General features: G+C 39.0%; 1 protein-coding gene across 1 annotated transcript in view; it reads left to right on the forward strand.

Annotated features, from left to right (window-relative positions):
* LOC140159486 (craniofacial development protein 2-like) overlaps nucleotides 1–20,152 on the forward strand; it is a 37,539-nt gene extending 17,387 nt beyond the window's left edge. Inside the window, exon 2 of the mRNA XM_072182975.1 lies at nucleotides 19,395–20,152. Coding sequence (XP_072039076.1) covers nucleotides 19,395–20,152 — 758 coding nt within the window. The remainder of the gene's footprint in view (nucleotides 1–19,394) is intronic.
* Nucleotides 20,153–21,740: the final 1,588 nt, after the last annotated feature.

Below are 21,740 nucleotides of genomic sequence, written 5' to 3' on the forward strand. Positions count from 1 at the left end.
CGAGTCTGGTAGAGTTCGTATGTCCTTTGTACGAAACTCACTTAAAGTGAACTGAATTCTTGACATGTGATGCGGCAATTTATCCGTCCCGTCTGGTTAATGAGACATTGGTTCACTGGGGAATAAAACATATAACATTAAATAGTGAGATCAGTCATAAATATTTAACTAATTATTAACTTCAAACTTCCTTTTTGAAAACATTTGATATAGTTTAGTAAGACGTTAAATATTCAAATAATAAATATGTTGCCCGAGTCTGTTAGAGTTTGTATGTCCTTTGTACGAAACTCTCGATGAATTGTCTCCTTTAAAGTCGACTGAATTCTTGACATGTGATACAGCGGTACAAAACAATTTAGAACAATGAAAAACAGAACTTTCAGATCGTATTTTTTAAAAGCCCATCATTGTTTTAAAACATATTTGAACTCATCAATGGTCAAGACGTCTTTGATACAGTCCGGTACATTACTCTAAATTTCAGCATGCGCAGCAGGTAACGTCCGTAAAATAAAGTTGATATTATGCACTTAGTCAATGTCTCTCCCCACCCAGGTTTAATGTAGTGCTAGGATAGGAGGTTAAAACAGCCACATTGTACGGGAGGAGTTGCGAATTCCCAAACAGGTTATTTCAGGGGAGTCTGGTCCCAACGCCTTGGAAAAAGAGATGGGGTACTTCGATCTTTGCACATTGATCATGTTGACCATGTTGATCATGATTTTGCTTTTACTTAACGAACGTCGAAATAATAAATATAATAATGTCGACATTTTCAGATAATTATGTCGAGATTGTGAGATGCGCTTCATCAAGAAGGGCTGTTGAATTCGATCCGAAGATTATTTAAAAACGAGTCACAACTTTTTAATTTGGTACATATAAGTGGAAGTCAATTGAAAATTGGGGGCGGGTGTCACAACTGTACCAAATTGTTGTCGCCTGTTGCGTAGCTGAATGATGACCACAACCATGTTATTAACACAGTTGAACTTACCACGATATTAGTCGATGAATATCATTGGTGATTTTTTGATTATTAAATTTGATATAATTGTTAGTATTAATCGCATGTTTAGTGTAAATCTGGTGCGCATGCAACCCATCGCCAATTTCTAAGCCCTAAGAGAGAAAGAAATAATATTAGATCAAAGTAAAAAAGCCTTATTTTACGGATGTGCATAAGTGTTGTTATTAATATCTAATTATAAAAAAAACAATGAAATTATATAATGTCTTGCTTAGTTGTGTTGGCGACGGTGTTTTTTCTGAGGGGGAGTAGGTGAGGGTCCCAAACCCCCAATATTTTCCACGCAACATGCATTTGCTCTAATAAGTATGCCACTGTATATATATTTTGAGCGTGGGTTTAAAAGACTTCGTCTATATGTATCAAAGTTTTACTTACATGGTTTAAATAATGGTGAAATCGTGTGTTTGCACTATTTAAATCAATATTGTAACATTTGCTGATTTTAATACGATTACAATATTCTTAAATGAACTGACATATCTTGGCAAATCCAAAGCCTTGGGTGCTGTAGTTGTACAGAAACACAGAACACGATTTAATTTACATTCAGAATATTAGTCAAACTTGCGTATACATGAAGTGTCTCGTTGCGTGCGTGATGTTCAAATTTGATTGAGCCGATCGACTACATTAACGAACGATAGACGAGTTGATATCTCGCATTGGGGTAGACACTGGATGAAATAACGATTTTAAGGTCTGAATATAGATTGTTGGATTCATGCGAAACTCGGTGGATGTGATTTCCATTGATCCCTTTGTTTGTATACGTATAAATTAAATGTAGACCTATTTAGCACACAGTTTTCAATTTAGCTTTCAACATAAAAATCCTATAGTATATCACTGATGGTAACAACATTTCCCACCCGGTTAGTTGTGCATATGTGCTACACACACAAAAATGACTAGCATTCCAAGTACTTGTGAATGTAAAATTATGAAACATGAATTTCATCCATGACGTTGTCTTTTTAAAGACATCTATTGTTGGCAATAACCTATAATTGAATATAATGTATGAATACAAAAGCCACCTAAGTCCATACTTTGGCCAGATTGAGTTAAGCATGGGAAATTGTTGCTATACATAGGCCTGTCATATGCATGAAAGAACAACTCAAATTCATTCTCTGTGTCTATTGGGCATGTGAAAAATAGCATGTATGAAAGAATCACCCAATTCCATGATTTGAGTCTTGTAACACATTGATTGAAATCCAGTATGTATAAAAGTCCACTTGTAACACATTCATTGCTAGAGAATGACTTTTGAACAAAAATTGGATTGGGTTTAATAAAGGAAAGTGTGTGGTTTATATTACATGGCAGAATGCTTATCAACAATATACATACCTGTGTGCTTTATTTTGTATTATCTTACTAGTGGTAATCTCATTCTAACATTGTTGTCTTTGTATATGATTCAAAAACCAAAAGTCCAAAATTTAAAATGAACCCCACGAAGTCCCTGAAATGCTAATCGTCATACCTAATACAGGGTAATCCACTCATTTGCACGTAAAACTTACCATATTGACCAGGTAAATCTAACTGAAGGAATTAAAATGATACACGGGTTTTTCTCTCAAAATAACTTCGCATGGACTTAGGTGGCTTTTGTATTCATCTTACTATAAATAGGGGAATGTTGTATGTATGTATGTATCTATGTATGTATCGTGTATAAAGGCTCCGTCAGTTTCGATCCAAATGTCGCCAAATTCATACGGGAGATCGAGGAACTTACCGAAACGGTTATGCGAAAATTTGGTTAAAAATGATTAAGAATTGGCTGCAAAAACAGTGAAAATATGAGTAAAAACGGAGTTTTTGTTATGAAAATTGGTTACCAGCCTACGCGTCACTGCAGCTGGCCGGCAGCGCGTCGGCGCCGCGTGCGTAATGCGCATTGCGCAAATGCGCGCGTAAACGGCGCATGGCCACACACGACTTGCGAGCCAGAGACCAGTGGATATGATAATACGGAAAGAAGGAAAAATAAAGGACAAAAAGGTACATGGACGGGTCACGGGATACCGGGTGAACACGTCCGCAGACACGCTATGAGAGGACGTAATAAATACGGGAAAAGATGAAGCGGTACTATAAAGAAAAATTAAATTAAAATGGGGACAAAAAGGTACGAGTAATTAGGCCAACGGGTTAAAGTAACTAAATGAAACGGGAACCAAAGAAGGAAAGAAACTAATCAGGAAATGAAAGAAAAAAAAGAAGCTAAAATAATGAGAACAAAAAAAAAAAAAAAAACATGGAAACGGGAAATCACACGCAGCAAATAAAAAAAAAGACGCTAAAAGGGAACAGATAAATAAAATTTACCTTTTCAATGATTCTACCTGTTCAGTAATTCCTCCTGATTTAGTGAACGCTCCCCACGAAAGAGAAACAGACCGCGTACCATCAGTCAAAGTCCCCGTGTATTGTATGCTACCAGTTCTCGCATATTCATGAGGGCCGATTGTTCGATCGTGCTGTGTCAAACAATCACGCCAGCGCTGCGTGCCTTCGCGTATACGCGATAAAGCGTTGCGTGCTTTCGCGATTACGCGATAGACCATGAAAATACGCGGTAATTGCGTAGCAGTCTCGCCTGTCGCATTTCATGGAACAATCGGCCCTCATTATCGGATGAGGCGGAGACTTTGACTGGTGGTACGCGCTCTGTCTTATCTTACTCCTCTGTGACGCTCCCATTTAGGGCCTACTCACCTAGCGGGGACCCGCGCGTAGCGCGGGTGTCCCGCTAGTCTTACTATAAATAGGGAAATGTTGTATGTATCTATGTATGTATCTATCTATGTATGCTATAAAGGCTCCGTCAGTTTCGATCCAAATGCCGCCAAATTCATACGGGAGATCGATGAATATACGGGAACGTGTTTAAACTTTATTTGGTTGAAAACGGTCAAGAATTGGCCTCAAAATCAGTGAAAATGTGGTACGTTGCCATGCTGGGTAAACAAAAAAGGGAGTCAGTTGTCAAGCTAGCCCGTGCGCGTCGTACGGGCGTATCGCAGCGATAGCGCGCGGGTAATGCAGCACTACGCCATGTCGCGCGTAAACGACGCAGAGTCGCGCAATGAATGATAATACGGGTGAACGACCGACCGTAGGCGTAATGTGGGAGTAGGAGTATGTGGGTTAGCCTACAGTTAGTCACAGTGAGAAAATGAAAACGGGAATAAAATAGGCTGAAGAAGGAAAGAATAATAAAATCTAATAAAATTAGACTAGCGGGACACCCGCGCTACGCGCGGGTCCCCGCTAGGTGAGTAAATGGGAGCGTTCACTAAAACGGGAGGAATTACTGAACAGGTAGAATCATTGAAAAGGTAAATTTCATTTATCTGAGTCTGACCCTCGTTAAGCCTAAGTTTCCATTTTAGCTTCTTTCTTTCTTTTTAGTTTCTTCTAAATGGGCCAATTTTGTTCCATTTTTTAAAAACATTTTGCTGCTAAGCTTGCAAATTTCCGTTACCATGTTTTTTATTTACTCAATCCCGTTCCCATTATTTTCTGTCCTTTCTTACATTTATTTCCCTGTTGACTTCATTTTTTATTTGCTGCTTAGCTTGTGATTTCCCGTTTTCATGTTATTTATTTAGTTCTGTCCTCAGTTTAATAGCTTTTTTTTTTATTTAAATCATCTAATTCATTATTAGATTTTATTATTCTTTCCTTCTTTAGCCTATTTTATTCCCGTTTTCATTTTCTTACTGTGACTAACTATAGGCTAACCCACATACTCGTAGGCCTACCTGTTTGTCCTCATTTTGTTTTCTTTTTTAATTACAGTAGGCCTACCTCTTCATGTTGTTTGTACTTTTTAACACACATCTTTCCCCGTTTTTATTACGCCTACGGTCGGTCGTTCACCCGTATTATCATTCATTGCGCGACTCTGCGTCGTTTACGCGCGACATGGCGTAGTGCTGCGTTACCCGCGCGCTATCGCTGCGCTACGCGAGCGGCTTGGCATTAGATACGCCCGTACGACGCGCACGGGCTAGCTTGACAACTGACTCCCTTTTTTGTTTACCCAGCATAGCAACGTACCACATTTTCACTGATTTTGAGGCCAATTCTTGACCGTTTTCAACGCGCACGGGCTAGCTTGACAACTGACTCCCTTTTTTGTTTACCCAGCATAGCAACGTACCACATTTTCACTGATTTTGAGGCCAATTCTTGACCGTTTTCAACCAAATAAAGTTTAAACACGTTCCCGTATATTCATCGATCTCCCGTATGAATTTGGCGACATTTGGATCGAAACTGACGGAGCCTTTATAGCATACATAGATAGATAGATACATAGATACATACAACATTTCCCTGTTTATAGTAAGATGATTTAAATAAAAAAAGCTATTAAACTGAGGACAGAACTAAATAAATAACATGAAAACGGGAAATCACAAGCTAAGCAGCAAATAAAAAATGAAGTCAACAGGGAAATGTAAGAAAGGACAGATTTAGAAAATAATGGGAACGTGATTGAGTAAATAAAAAACATGGTAACGGAAATTTGCAAGCTTAGCAGCAAAATGTTTTTAAAAAATGGAACAAAATTGGCCCATGTAGAAGAAACTAAAAAGAAAGAAAGAAGCTAAAATGGAAACTTAGGCTTAACGAGGGTCAGACTCAGATAAATGAAATTTACCTTTTCAATGATTCTACCTGTTCAGTAATTCCTCCTGTTTTAGTGAACGCTCCCATTTACTCACCTAGCGGGGACCCGCGCGTAGCGCGGGTGTCCCGCTAGTCTTACTATAAATAGGGAAATGTATGTATCTATGTATCTATCTATGTATCATGGAAAGGCTCCGTCAGTTTCGATCCAAATGTCGCCAAATTCATACGGGAGATCGATGAATATACGGGAACGTGTTTAAACTTTATTTGGTTGAAAACGGTCAAGAATTGGCCTCAAAATCAGTGAAAATGTGGTACGTTGCTATGCTGGGTAAACAAAAAAGGAGTCAGTTGTCAAGCTAGCCCGTGCGCGTCGTACGGGCGTATCTAATGCCAAGCCGCTCGCGTAGCGCAGCGATAGCGCGCGGGTAACGCAGCACTACGCCATGTCGCGCGTAAACGACGCAGAGTCGCGCAATGAATGATAATACGGGTGAACGACTAGCCTGAGTCCCTCGGCCCCGATCTCGAAACAATCAACATGGCGGAATAAAATGGCCGTTTCTCGATTCGGGGCCTGAGAACGAACCGTGCAAAAAAGTGGGGCGATTAATTCTTTTGTATTGTATTGTTTTCACGACGAAAACACGTCGGGCGTGCGCAGTAGCTCAATCAATGACGTAGAAACTAGCTCAAACTCATCAGCAGTATTATCGTTGACGCCTGCGCAATACTTGTTGTACGGCCAGTTAGGGCTTGTAGAAGAGATGATACGTGATTAATTATTCATGAAATTAATTTTTTTTTGAATCAGAGCAGAGAGATGCCATCAGCTTGTCTGTGTGAAAGTGCATAGAAAAAACAACAAAATATGTTTAATTTCAAACCTGATTGTCAATGCTGAAACTTTGGCTGGAGAAGTTGAAGGTGACGTTGCTAGTTATCTTTTAGACCGTTTATCTGAAGTCATGGGTTATTTTAGAGCAAAATAGGAGGCATTTTTGTGCATGTGTGCCATGTAAACGGCGATCGGTATTTTCTAGTTTGCAATACTGTCAACAAGCAGCCAGATAAATTCAACTATACGGATTGTATACACACCGTAATTTGTATGTTATTCATTGATCAGTGTAGCCTAGGCACCGGCTAAGCGTGTAAGTACTACAGAAAGCTACTAAGTCATGCACGGTCTCAAGACCATGGTGAAGACAGACAAAGAAATTCATTGTCGTGATGGTCATGAATGATCATGATGATTGCATACCATGGCATAGGCATGTAGGGCCTACGGCATACATGTCATGTACATCAGATTCAGACATGCATAATTACAGATATGCTGCACGAAGAGCTAATGTTGTCATGTTCTTGAACCCGCCCGGGTCTTCGATGTCATAATCAAACCATGAACAGTGTGACCGTGATGGTGCTGGTTTACAAATTTAAATTACGATGTCAACACAGTGTATGTCAAGTCATTGCACGACTGTCAGTCCCGCTGTCAATACATTGTAACTTGCCTCACCGAGAACTGTGCTGTGCAACTCATGAACTGCATGACTCCTACACCACGATGTACAGTACATCAGACGCTGCACTGCACTTGAAATCGAATGGATGGTATTCTTCATGTTAAAAAACTGGTAAGTTCATGTCTTCATGCCAAATCATGGGTTGGATCTCAAGACTCAATTTTACAATTTGACAAAGACTCGATCCAAAAACGGAGTCCCACAATTATCTGCCTAGGCTCGGGCTTCATGGCTTAGGCTTAGCCACAAAGTATTCAAATGTGAGTAAACCTAGAAGAATGATAGGCCTAGCCTGTCATGGTATGTTTTGCATGAATGTAGGACAAAATACTGGTCATGCTAGGCCTAGCAGTAGTAGCAGTACCATGACTATGTACGGTACATGTAATCCTATTTACCTAACCTTTTCCAAGTCTACGGCTGGGCCTTGCACGCATTTCTCCATTTAGGCATTACACTTATCGTAGTCTATGGCCATGATGGCTGGGCCCTCATGCATCGTACCATCAGGGCATTATACTTGCCGTAGTCTACGTCTACGCATACACACATTAGTCTAAGACTGGACCTATTTATATACACACATCGTATCGTTATGTATGCATGGTGTTACACTTGCATGACTTGCTGTAGTCTACAGCCTAGCCGTGTACCTACTGTTATTAGAACGAAAGTTGCGTAACATTGTGACGTAAGTTACGCAACGTAAGTTACGTTGGGTAACTTTCAATGCAATGCAATGTAAGTTACGCAACGTAAGTTATGTTGCGTAAATTAACAACGCAACGTAAGGTATGTTGCATAACGTAAGTTACGTTGCGTAACTTAACAAAGCAATGCAACGTAAGTTACACAAAGCAACGTAATTTACGTTGCGTAAATTAACAATGCAACGCAACGTAAGTTACGCAACGTAAGTTACGTCACGTAAGTTGTGTGACGTAAGTTGCGTAACGTTACTTACGCAACGTAAAAGATGCGCAAAGCAACGTAAGTTACGTTGCGTAAATTAACAATGCAACACAACGTAAGTTACGTCACGCAAATTGTGTGACGTAAGTTAAGTTACGCAACGTAAGTTACGTTGCGTAACTTAACGCAACGCAACGCAACATAAGTTACGCAACGTAAAGGGGTGTCACGTTGCGTAAATTAACAACGCAATGTAAGTTACGCAACGTAAGTTACGTCACGTAAGTTGTGTGTCGTAAGTTGCGTAACATTGTGACTACCGTACCGTAACACTATACTGACTACCAATCCCGTACCGTAGTTCTAGGCCCACTCCCAACTGCACATTTATACATGACTTACAACCGGTATAATCTAAGTCAATTTTTTATGACCCCCTATCGCGGGCTAAATTTTTTACGACCCCCTTATCTCGAGTCGAAAAGTTTGATGACCCCTCCCGCCTACACAGACTGACGACAATTAAATTATTCATCACCGGAACTCTATTTTTGGTCTAAAAAGTCTATGATCCCCAATATATATTCATGACCCACCCCCTTTCGAAGAAAATGACAGCCCCCTAATATAAACAAACACACTGGTCATAGAAAAAAAATACACGTGAATCAAGTTGAACAATTAATAAAATAAACAGTAAAAAAAAAGTGAAATATTGTATTACAATTTTTTTTTTTTTTCAAATCCCACGTGCGTATTAAATGATGAAGGAAAAAAGGAAAAACAATGCATATTTTGCAAGTCAAAGAGCTAGAGCATGAGGAGACAAGTGACAACTCAAAAATGCATGGAAAACGGGCTGGAAAATGATGTGTGAAATTAGAATGAATAAATATTCAGGCAGTACAAATTTGTTTATTTATTTATAATTTCATGTCAAATGTCATGATTATAGTAAACAATGCAAATATTTCATTCATAATAAATTATAACATCCTTAAAAGGAGATGCTGTGACCACGTGATAAGAACTAATTAATTATTCATGAGCTAATAAATGCTCCAATTTTCGAACGCAATCGTTACCAGTCCTCACCTGCAAGCACAACCCGATGACCGTGCGTAAGCAGTTGAAGGACTGGTGGATCAAGTCTAGTGAACGACCGACCGTAGGCGTAATAAATACGGGGAAAAGATGTGTGTTAAAAAGTACAAACAACATGAAGAGGTAGGCCTACTGTAATTAAAAAAGAAAACAAAATGAGGACAAACAGGTAGGCCTACGAGTATGTGGGTTAGCCTATAGTTAGTCACAGTAAGAAAATGAAAACGGAATAAAATAGGCTAAAGAAGGAAAGAATAATAAAATCTAATAAAATTAGATGATTTAAATAAAAAAAGCTATTAAACTGAGGACTGAACTAAATAAATAACATGAAAACGGGAAATCACAAGCTAAGCAGCAAATAAAAAATGAAGTCAACAGGAAATGTAAGAAAGGACAGATTTAGAAAATAATGGGAACGGGATTGAGTAAATAAAAAACATGGTAACGGAAGTTTGCAAGCTTAGCAGCAAAATGTTTTTAAAAAATGGAACAAAATTGGCCCATGTAGAAGAAACTAAAAAGAAAGAAAGAAGCTAAAATGGAAACTTAGGCTTAACGAGGGTCAGACTCAGATAAATGAAATTTACCTTTTCAATGATTCTACCTGTTCAGTAATTCCTCCCGTTTTAGTGAACGTTCCCATTTACTCACCTAGCGGGGACCCGCGCGTAGCGCGGGTGTCCCGCTAGTCTTACTATAAATAGGGGAATGTTGTATGTATGTATCTATGTATCTATGTATGTATCGCTATAAAGGCTCCGTCAGTTTCGATCCAAATGTCGCCAAATTCATACGGGAGATCGAGGAATATACGGGAACGTGTTTAAACTTTATTTGGTTGAAAACGGTCAAGAATTGGCCTCAAAATCAGTGAAAATGTGGTCCGTTGCTATCCAAGGTAAACAAAAAGAGGAGTCAGTTACTAAGCTAGGCCTGCGCGTCGCACGGGCGTATCTAATGCCAAGCCGCTCGCGTAGCGCAGCGATACCGCGCGGATAACGCAGCACTACGCCATGGCACGCGTAAACGACGCAGAGTCACGTAGTGAACGACCGTAGCGTAATAAATACGGGAAACAGATGTGTGTTAAAAAGTACAAACAACATGAAGAGGTAGGCCTACTATAAATAAAAAAGAAAACAAAATGAGGAAAAAACAGGCTGTACGAGTATGTGGGTTATACTAAGTCACAAAATGAAACCGGGAATAAAATAGGCTAAAGAAGGAAAGAAAGAAACTCTTCAGGAAATGTAAGGGGAAAAAAGCTATAATAAAATCAGGAAGTTTAAATAAAAAAGCTATTAAACTGAGGACAGAATTAAATAACATGAAAACGGGAAATCACAAGCTATGCAGCAAATAAAATAGAAGCTAAAATGGAAATGTAAGAAAGGACAGATTTAGAAAATAACGGGAACGGGGTTGAATAAATAAAAAACATGGTAACGGAAAATCGGAAGCTTAGCAGCAGAATTTTTTTTTTATGGAACAAAATTGGCCCATGTAGAAAAAACTAAAAAGAAAGAAAGAAGTTAAAATGGAAACGAAGGCTTAAAGATGGTCAGGTTCAGATAAATAAAATTTAACTTTTCAATGATTCTACCTGTTCAGTAATTCCTCCTGTTTTAGTGAACGCTCCCATTTACTCATCTAGCGGGGACCCGCGCGTAGCGCGGGTGTCCCGCTAGTGTATTCAATTATTTATATCTCTTTCACTCATATTTTCTACACTAATCATTATCACAGCGATGGACTACCTATTTGAATAGCCTAGTGAAATGAAACCTGATTTCCAAACGCCTACATAAACTTTGTTAATATGGCATCTACACACTTGAAACTTTTTTAAGTGGGGTTCTAAACATAATTACTACGCGAGTTATATCTGAATGTATTTAGGGGAGTCAATCATTCGTCTTTAAGATACTGCTTACCTAAAGCAAACACAAATTTAACTTAAATATTAATTGAAACCACATTGTGGGTGGCCTGCTTGTCAACCATGTTTATGAATAATTCATGAACATTAACCTTATGAATCTGTGAATAAAAACCTTCCAGGTGTGATAATCCCACGTTGTGGTTTGACAAGGTGATGGCAAACCTGTTGCAACATGGGCCTGTTAAGGAAGGCCAATAGGATGTATCTCGTAAGAAAAAACAAAAGGGGATACATTCATTTGCCGGTATTACAATTACTTCGGATAAATATCAGAATATAATCGAAAATACTCACAATGGTACATTCACTCGTGTTATCGTCCATCTATAATTGATCTGTTATTTTTAAAGCACTTGTTTTGTTGCCTTCTTGTTGGAAGTCTGGCAGAACAAATACACCCACCATTTTCCTATTGTTCCTGTCGTCTAAGATTTGAAAGACAACTCACTTAACACGCTCTAATCATGTTTTGAAACTTGTGTGGGATAGTGGCGATGATAACATTTCACCTATATTCCATTTTACACAACGCTAATGTTACAAAATAGAAAATGCTTTTTAACTTGGGCTTATTATTATTAAAGTACATGTTGTAATTATCAAATCAGATACTGTTTCTTTACTCGGGGAGGCTGAGTAATTAGCAAGTCCAATATGATTCCCATATGAACATCACTGAAGGCACCCACAGCGACAACGACTGGTAAATATTAAATAACATTGTACAGGCAAGGAAACAAAATCAATACACGTGTATCTGCTATGCACGCCGATACACGGGTATTGATTTTTAGACGATAGATCTTTGGATACCGGGGTAGAAAATGATGAATATTTCCCGTCATTTTTGGTTTCTAATTGTAAGGCTTGCACTTGGATATATGTGTTGAAAGAACATGATAGTCGTAAGCGTGCGTATTGACAAATAACCGTGCGTTTTGAAATCAAAAACTGACAAAAATTCGGATTTTATGTGCAGAACAAAAAAATGACTGCTGCCCTCATTCGTCAACCCTGCATAGTTACAGAACATAATACGGTATTTAGCGCAGTGTAGACCACTGATAGGAGTAGTCTAAAGCAGATAACGTACCAGGCTCACTGACATCTACAGAGGTCAAGGACCAGCTGAGACGAAGGTATATCCGTCTCAGATGACCAGGCTATTGTCAATTGCTTTAGTCCCTCGGAACAAAATGGCAATGCGTGGCTGTTGCCGAACTAGAGGATTCAGCCTACCATCATGGCAATTTCTGCCATGAAGATATTTGAGGCGATGACACTGTGGCACCTTGCAACTGCTGGTCCTGATAATATACGCTTTATGGCGAGGGGTTCTATAATGTACGAATGAATCTAATGTAATTCTCAATGTTAAAACATCGAGTATAATTTACCCATATTTTGTTACCATAAAACTGACGTGGACTTCCGTTTCCAACGTCTTTTTAAAGTGGCCCTGAAAGCAAAGGGGTGGATGGCCCTGGACCGTGCCATAGACCATTTGAAACCAAGATCGAAAAGTTTGGAAAACCGTAGTATTTATTCAGTAAGCTAGAGGTCAAATTAGCGGACAAGAAATGTAAAAAATGTCACGAATCACGGGACCCTTTTGAATGAAAATACAACTTACTTAGTCAAAATCAACATGAATTATCGCGATAAATATTTTCCAAAGGTATCTAACTAACACTTTCGCTAATTGGTACTTCACAGTATAACAGTAATGGAAAGAAAACGGCAAATGTTCGTCATTTTTCGGCCCTTAAATTTCGTAATATTGGCAACATAAACAACAATCTCAGTAAGCGGTATTATTCAGTAAGCTACGGGGTCAAATTGGCGAACATGAAATGTCAAGAGTCCAATCATGGTACCTTTTGCGCGAAATACGGCTGATCTAGCCAATATGAACATGGGAGCATCGGTTTAAATATTTTTCTAGCATATTGACCTTATCACCTTGGCTACTTGGTTTTTCACAATATGATACTCATGGAAAGAAATGATCAAAATGTTCGTCATCTTTCGTCAGTTAGATTTTTTCATAGAACGACAAATATGCATCATCTCTTCCAAAACTCAGTCTCTTACACAAGACATACCTCCACGCGCTGATTGCACATTGCGTATCCTTGGCAAAAGTACCTCTTTTATCCATAATTAACCGTACGAAAGTTCATCGTGGTTATGATGCGTGTTACACATTGAAACTTCGCTCTATATATGATGCTGAAGAGGTAATATTTCATGCACGTGAGATCGGGGTAATTATTTTATGCTTATGAAACTGTTTGAAAAGGTCCATGGTCTTTACAATTTACATGTTTGCCGAGTGGACATGATGCCTATGGGCGTCGACAATAAGTAAGGGATGCGTAATCGACCTCATAAATAGCGCAAATAACGCGAGCGTACACAAAAGAAAGTTCGCGCGTAAGCGCTGACAAGTTAAGCGCTCCGTGAGATATGCGATGTCGCCAGGTCCAAACGCTGTACCCATAGACATCGTTTGTCTGGGACTGTACCGACGTCAGCCGAATATAAGTACGCATAGAGGTCACATGCATGGAATATTCCAATCTATGTGTTATTAGCTGTGTCAGTCTGTATAGCTCACAAATGAGTACTTTCTGTATAGCTCACTATTGGGTCTACCATGGATGATGTGAAAGCAGTTGGTTAAGAAGTTGTTAATGTAGAGATTCAGGAATGTGGTTGTAACCAAAATTTCACATTAATGGGCCTCTCGCATAATATCATGTGTTGACATCATATAGGCCGTCACAATTGCCAACCTAAAACACTGATGGGAAAATACCAACCCTACACTCTCAGAAATAAAGGCTCTATATAAAAAGCCTTAAAGAATCTTTTAGTCCACAATATGGAACTTCAAGAAAAAAGATCTTTAAACTGAAAGAACACTTTGAGGGTCTTCTTTATCCCTTTGTAGGACCATTTGGCCTTTATAGAACCTTTTCTGCCATAGAATATAAGGTATCAAGATAGTATAAAAACTACAAGAACATTTTTGTTGGCAATTGTCTGCAATACTAGAATATACGGTCCACAACTCATAAGTTCCCCCTAATACTTTTTGTTTTACACATGTGGACCAATTTATAGCGTCACACGGCATTGCGTTCAGTCACAATGGTTAATTATGTAAGAAAAGAGGCCGTTTTAAAAGTTGCACCTGAGTCCATAGTAGTCAGGTTTTCTTTAACAAACACATGAATAGACATGGCCTACTGTATTTTTTGAGGGCGGTCTCTGTTTTTACATAATGAACCATTGTGACTGGACGCAATGACGTGTGACGCTATAATTTGGTCCATATGTGTAAAACCAATACGGCTACCAATACCTTGTTACACGTTTACATTTTGTAAAATATTTTTCGATTTATTTTAAAAAGTATTTAGGGGAACTTATAAGTTGTGGACCCTATATACAAGCTTATCCCAGGGGATTGACATAGACCTGGGATAATGACAGTGCTATTAATTAATCCACCATAATGCGTAAATTCTTAGTATTAACATAATTAAGTAAAATAACTGACCTGGGACAATCAAACGAAACGTGTCTTTCTAGCACATTGCTGTATGCCCACGCTTCTCAAACATTCAAATGCAGGGTCATATTTTATACTAGCACGGCGAAAATAAACGGGTCGTCTATTATTTTATAATTGACTTCTCCGTAGTCCACTTGCCCATTTTGCATACTCGTGCTACATTTAAGGGATCTGGAATGAGCGTTTTCAGCGTTTCGACAGTATTTTTTGTGGGACATGAGAGCACATCAGACATATCGAATTGCATTCTGAATACGAAGAATGTCTTTCTGATATCAAATAATTTTCATTTTTTGAAATTCACGTTATAATACAAATTTTATGACAAATTATTAAAATATATAATATTTTCACATTTTTGATATATAACAGTCCTCGAAGTAAATTTTATAAATTGAATGATATATTCTTAAAGTGTATGTAGCTGGGAGGAAAAAAATCCATATCTTCAATACGAAAGGTCAAAAGTTTCAATAGATCGTCGGCTTTTCATCCCACCTACATACACTTTAAGTATAAATCATCATATTTATAAAGTTTATTTCGAGTACTGTTAAATATCAAAAATGTCAATTTTAAAATCTGTATTACATTGCGAATTTTAAAAATCAAAATTATTTGATATCAGAAGGACATTCTTCGTATTCAGAATGCAATTCGATATGTCTGATGTGCTCTAATGTCCCACAATAAATACTGTGCAAACGTTCATACCCCATCCCTTAAGCATAAAACGCTGATTTGTATTAATTTGTGTGCAATTGATAGATTTTCACATCTGATATTTTCAGTCACCATACTCCCTCTGTTTGTTAGCTTCCCAAGTAGACTACTTACTTTGACTTGCGGTTAAGATTCTTAACACGGGACTCTATGGAGCGTTAGGCCAGTTTCTGGCCTAACTAAAATTGGCCATGATGTAATGCATCTTTAAATAGATCTGGCTTGTGATTGGTCGCCTCCGGGCACGTGCCATTACCATTAACTTCATCGTACACAACAATCTATGGATGTTGCGGCACCGTTTGTGGTGGGGCGAAAGTTAAACTCTCAGTAATACATGGACGTACATTTTAGCGCGTCATATACTACCATGCTTAGTACTTGCGATTAATTGGACTGATAAACAAGTATGATTGACGGCGTGTTTTAGAGACCAAAGTCCCGGGGTAAAGTTCTGCCTAGAAATCAAAGTACATAGTCTGATTTTTTACTCGGGCTTTCGCGATCAATAAACTGGTAGATTCCAAAATCAGAATTGTTTAGTATTGAAGTGAGCCATTATAATTATGCAAGATATTTTGCATTCAATAACTTTTTTTGTCACTAATCAATCTTATTATAATAAACTCTTTATGACCATTTTACTATTGAACACTTAAATTTTCAGTATAATTTTGAGTTCAACGGAATGCGTTCATCATGATTAAATAATAATAATATATATTTTTTTTATCAAAATTCGACTATGGCATAGTCTAACTTCTGCATAGAGTTGAAAGAAAAGTATACATATTAGTCTAAAAGGTGAATGGCACAAGGTGAAGATACAAGCAATATTGCTCGTACCAAAGAATAACAATGCGATCTAGGTAACAGGTGGAACTTAAAAGTCATCCTGATAGATCCCCCTTTTGTTTGCCAATCAGCAAGTGTAAAACTATATACAAGACTCGACAAGAAAGGCACAGTGGCGTAGTCAGCCTCACTGGCCCTAATGCCGGTGGGCCAGATAAATTTCCTTTTTGGTCATCCTGTTCTCCTATTATAGCATGTATTTGAACATAATTAATCATTCACCAATGTTTGCACCAGAACAAACGATATTGATACAAATGAAAGGGAATAATCCGACACAATTAGGGTGATTACGTAACTGATGCATGCTTGAACCACATTTTGTACCTTGTTCTCAAAATTACAAGAAGTCACTTGGGTAATCGTAGAAGTATTATGTTTTTTATGAAAAATGAACTCCCAGAAACTCACATTTTGATAAATTGAGAATAGTACATGTTTCATACCATTTTGGTGGTGGGTGACATATGTCACAGGGGTAGGTGATGCGACATATGTCACAGGGGTAGGTGATGCGTCTAGTGCACATTAGTTGTAGTTGTAGATGTAGTTAGCTGCTGTTTCCCTATCCTTCATTCTTAGCTTTCTACCCTACTAGCATTCTCCTAGCTTCTCTTCTATCGATCTCCTCGCTTCTCTTTTTTTAGCTTGCTTGAAACGCTTCTATACTGCGGATCAACCCAACTTGCCGCTGGCTAGCCGCAAAGCGAAAAGGGAAGCAAATTATGTAAGTCTTCTCCTGCCAGTACATAACCTCTCCTTACTCAAGACTCCTCATGGCCTCCCAGCGGTCACTACCGGGCAACTGGCATCTTGCGATACCAGGCAGACATGAGGGGATCTGGGAGCAGCAAAGGGCCCCAAAGGTGTGGTACGCAGGCCCACCGGCGCGTGGACACGCCCTGGTTACACACCAACCTTTGCCCCAGCTATGGGTCAAATAGCTGAGGTAGTTCACTACCTCAGGCGTAAGGGAGATAGTATCCTGTAAACGGCAAGAGGGCGTAGTGATTAAACTTCACCATACCGGCCAGTGATCAAAAGCAGGGTGTCCTGGAACCTGTACAGGGTGTATCAAAATGATTGGTACCGACGACATTTTATATTTTACCGATTTTTTTAACTATTTTTTGTACCAGTTTGGGGTAAATTTTTTACATATTTGTAATTATAGTAGTTTTATCTTCTCTAAGAATTTTAGATCATAAGGATAGCACATTTTGTTCAGAAGTTACATAATTCTAAAGGAACGTAGGTGTTTTTACACTTTTCATCGTAACGATGGATCAGTAGCGCACCATTTTCAAAGCCATATTCTACTACAAATACCTTGTAAAGAATGAAAATTTTTCCTTACCTATTTCTTTATTCATATATATAAATGTTCTAATCAATATTTATTGGTTGAGAGTAATATTATTGACTTGAATAATTTAGGTAGGGTGAAATAAGTTTGTGAATCTACACCTTCCATGTCGGTAATTTAAATTCTAGTATTGAGATTACTATTAAGTAGATGGTGTGGCAGAATGGCTATAGACTGTGGACAGTGTAGGTTAGGTTAGACCTGGTAAAAGTATTCAACAGTATTCCACACTTTAGCGTGCATTCATAGTAAAGAATCGCTGGTTGACACGACGCCTTGGAGAAGTGCAGAAAAGATTTTGAAGACAGTTTTCAAGCGCAAGGAGTATCTCATGCAAACATGCTATAACTTGCAATGTGTCACAATTTGATATGGCCGTTACAGAACGGATTCATCCCAGGTGTTAAGTTCATTCAAGATAGGAGCTGATAGGGTTTCACCTCATACTACCAGAGTCGTAAGGCAGGGATTTCAGAAACTATCTTTCTAAAAGCATGTGTAAAGCAATTTTTTGTATGTAGACTGAGGTGAGATATTGAAGAGCATGTATGCAATAAATAGTTCAGGCAGTGAACCTATTCATCTTCATCTAGTGTTGTGCAAGTAAAACCATGATTTCGTCGATCTTCGTTTAAATGACAACAGCTCCCAGATGCATCAACCAATCATCTTCAGATTATTGGATCAATAAGTTAACATATGCCCCTTTCTATTTATAGTACAAAAACTATATTAATTAGCAATTTTATATTTTTGATATATTTTTGAAAATGGCATTTAGCCCGGTACCAATCATTTGATACACCCTGTACTATTTCTTGTTTTCTCTGGTTGGAGACAGAGAGCACAAGTGTGAAGGGCGCAAGAAAGATGTCTTGTATGTACATTTTTATACGGCCACTGGATAAGCGGAGAGGAAAACTCTGTTAACAAAGCTAGTTGTAGGAGTTGTAGGAATTGCGACCACAGGAGGGAGAGCGTGGCGCAATGGTTAGAGTACTTGCCTTTAGTGCATGAGGTCCCGGGTTCGATTCCCGGCGGTGGCGATTTGCTGGGATATTGACTTGGAAAAAAAAAGTCTGAAATTAATTGGCAACATCTGTAGATTAAATTTAGACTTCCGCTCTCCCCATGGTTTATTTAGAGTTGGGTAAATGAATCATGAAAGTACTCCGTCCTTCGGAGGGGACGTTAAGCCGTCGGTCCCGTGTGCAGAGAGTCATACCTGTACATGTATCTCGCAGCCAGTTTCGAAAAGAGTAGGGTGTTAACCCCTGACTGTTCCTAAGCCGTCCCGGTGTTCAAATGGACCCCAATGGAAATAAGCTTCAATAGAGGCTTTCTTGGGTTATCAAGGGTTGTCAAAACCCGAACAAATCAAATCAAAAGCTATATCAGCAATCGAAAAACTATGATGGCGAACCAAAACTACACTAGGGTTGAAGTCCCTAATTCAATCATAACATCTCCTGGTGCAGACATCGATTTGCAAAGATCACATGACGCCTTGCCTCGAAATCCTGATGGAAGGGACAAGTCTGATGAAGGTGCCTGCAGGAGGAGAAACCTTGTAAATTGCAAGAAAGTCATTACAATCTCCACCATGAATGTACGGACAATAAGAGAACAGCAGTGTTGAGAGGATCTAGTTTCTAATCTCATTGAGTACAATGTGGAAGTATTGGGAATACAAGAACATCGTATTATTCACGATGAACCAATTAGATACGAAGACATACTGAGCAGGACACTGATTACAACATCAGCAACTAAGAACGATGCGGGAGCTGCAGTTGGAGGGGTTGGAATCCTACTGAACAAAAATGCCAAAAAAGCACTTGCCAGTGTGAGATCACACAACAGCAGAATTCTCATCGCAAACTTCCAGGGTAACCCAGCAACAACTGTCATCGTTACATATTGCCCAACCAACGCAGCTGATGAAGACATAGTAGAGAATCACTACGATAGTATGAGGAGAGCCATTGAATCCATCCCAGCTCATAACCTCTTGATAGTGATGGGCGATTTCAATGCTAGAGTTGGACTGGAAGACACTAAATTTACATACCATGACACCAGAAATGGAAAGTACCTTGTGGAACTAGCAACAGAGAAGAATCTCATCATTGCAAACACACAGTTTCACAAGAAAGCTGGAAAATTATGGACATTTACAAGCCCAGGAGGCAATAAATACCAACTAGACTATATACTCATACGAAGAAAATGGAGGAACAGTCTGCAGAATTCTGAGGCATACAACACCTTTGCTAGTGTGGGCTCCGATCACAGAATAGTGTCGGCAAGAATAAGACTAAGCCTCAGGAAGAGCAAGACTTTATCAAGGAAGAACCAGTTCGATTGGAAATCCCTGAGCACTGATAGAAATATCCAAAAGATGTGTCCCTTGTATCTTGGGGCTTCATGCTTCTAGTTTTAACATAGTGCTGTTTTTAAAAAATGTTTGTACTTTTAATGTGTTAATAATCTTTGTAATTTTTATGTGTATTTATAGTGCAATACTTTGTTTATTTTCATGACCAGCTTGCAAGGGTGGGGTCCACTCATCTTTTAGATGTCAGTGCTTTCTTTGCCACTTTTGTTGGGCCCTGGCAGCCCTTGCTTGCTGGTCTAATTTTGCTGTATATTTTTGTTGAAATGCCTAATGAATAATAAAATAAATAAAAAAAGATGTACACCATAGAAGTGCACAACAGGTTTGAAATCCTTGAAGACATGGAGGAAACAGCCACGGATAAGTACAGCCAATTTATCGCTGCCAACAAGGAAGCAGCTGAGAAGATCATCCCTGCAAAGAAGCGATCTCGAAGGGCAAACTTTTCTTGTGATCCAAGAGTCATAAAGGCAAGAGACCATATCAGGGAGACGTATGAGGAATATCAACTGGACACTACTGATTGTAAAAGAGAGGAGTACAAGAAGGCGAAGAAAAACCTTGATGATGCATACAACGAAGTCATCGAGGCAGACCTAAATGGCAAGTTGCAAGAGGTTGAAAGAGCGCATGTCAACTCCAAACATGGTGAAAGTTGGAAATTGATCAACGACATCACTGGTAGAAAGGCATGCAGTACAGGTCAGTTAAAGGGAAATACACAAAGTGAAAGGGTCACCAACTGGTACAACCACTTCAAAGGCCTTCTTGGAAGCCCTCCTGACATCGATGATGAGGAAGAAGAAATAACACCAGTTTTAGACGAGCTTGATATTAAAGTGGGGCCATTTGACAAAGAAGAATATAGCATCTTTGGTTGAGGGAAAGAGCTGTGGAGAGGACAACATACCTCCAGAAGTGCTGAAGAGATGCAACCTAGATGGTGTTAGGGTTCTGCAATGACGCACTTCTCAAAGGGAAGAAACCGGATCAATGGTCCATACTTAATATTGTTCCTATCCCTAAAACAGGAGATCTTAGCTCCGGAAACAACTACCGCGGTATCAGTCTAACCTCCATCGCAACCAAAACCTACAACAGAATGATACTTAATAGGATCAGACCTGAAATTGACCAGCATCTGAGAATGGATTTAGAGTTGGTAGAACGACTGTTGGACACATCCTTGCACTGCGTAGGCTGATTGAAGAGGTAAAGGCGCATAACCTGCCAGCGATAATAACATTCATCGACTTCAAGAAAGCTTTCGACACCATCCATAGAGGCAAGATGTTGAAGATACTCCATGCCTACGGTATTCCGGAACTCATTGTTGAAGCTATTGGCAACATGTACCAGAACACAAAAGCCAAAGTAATATCACCAGATGGCGAGACAGAATTGTTTGAAATCTTAGCTGGAGTACTTCAGGGGGATACCCTCGCCCCATACCTGTTCGTGATTGTCCTCAACTTTGCACTGAGAATAGCTATTGAAGGAAATGAAGAGGAGCTAGGATTCCATCTGGAAAAGAGACGAAGTAGGAGAGTTGGCCCAGTCGTGGTGACAGACTTTGATTTTGCTGACGACATTGCACTGTTGTCTGAGGAAATACACCAAGCACAAG

Source organism: Amphiura filiformis, chromosome 8 (genome assembly GCF_039555335.1).
Source record: "Amphiura filiformis chromosome 8, Afil_fr2py, whole genome shotgun sequence".
NCBI classification, from domain to species: domain Eukaryota; kingdom Metazoa; phylum Echinodermata; class Ophiuroidea; order Amphilepidida; family Amphiuridae; genus Amphiura; species Amphiura filiformis.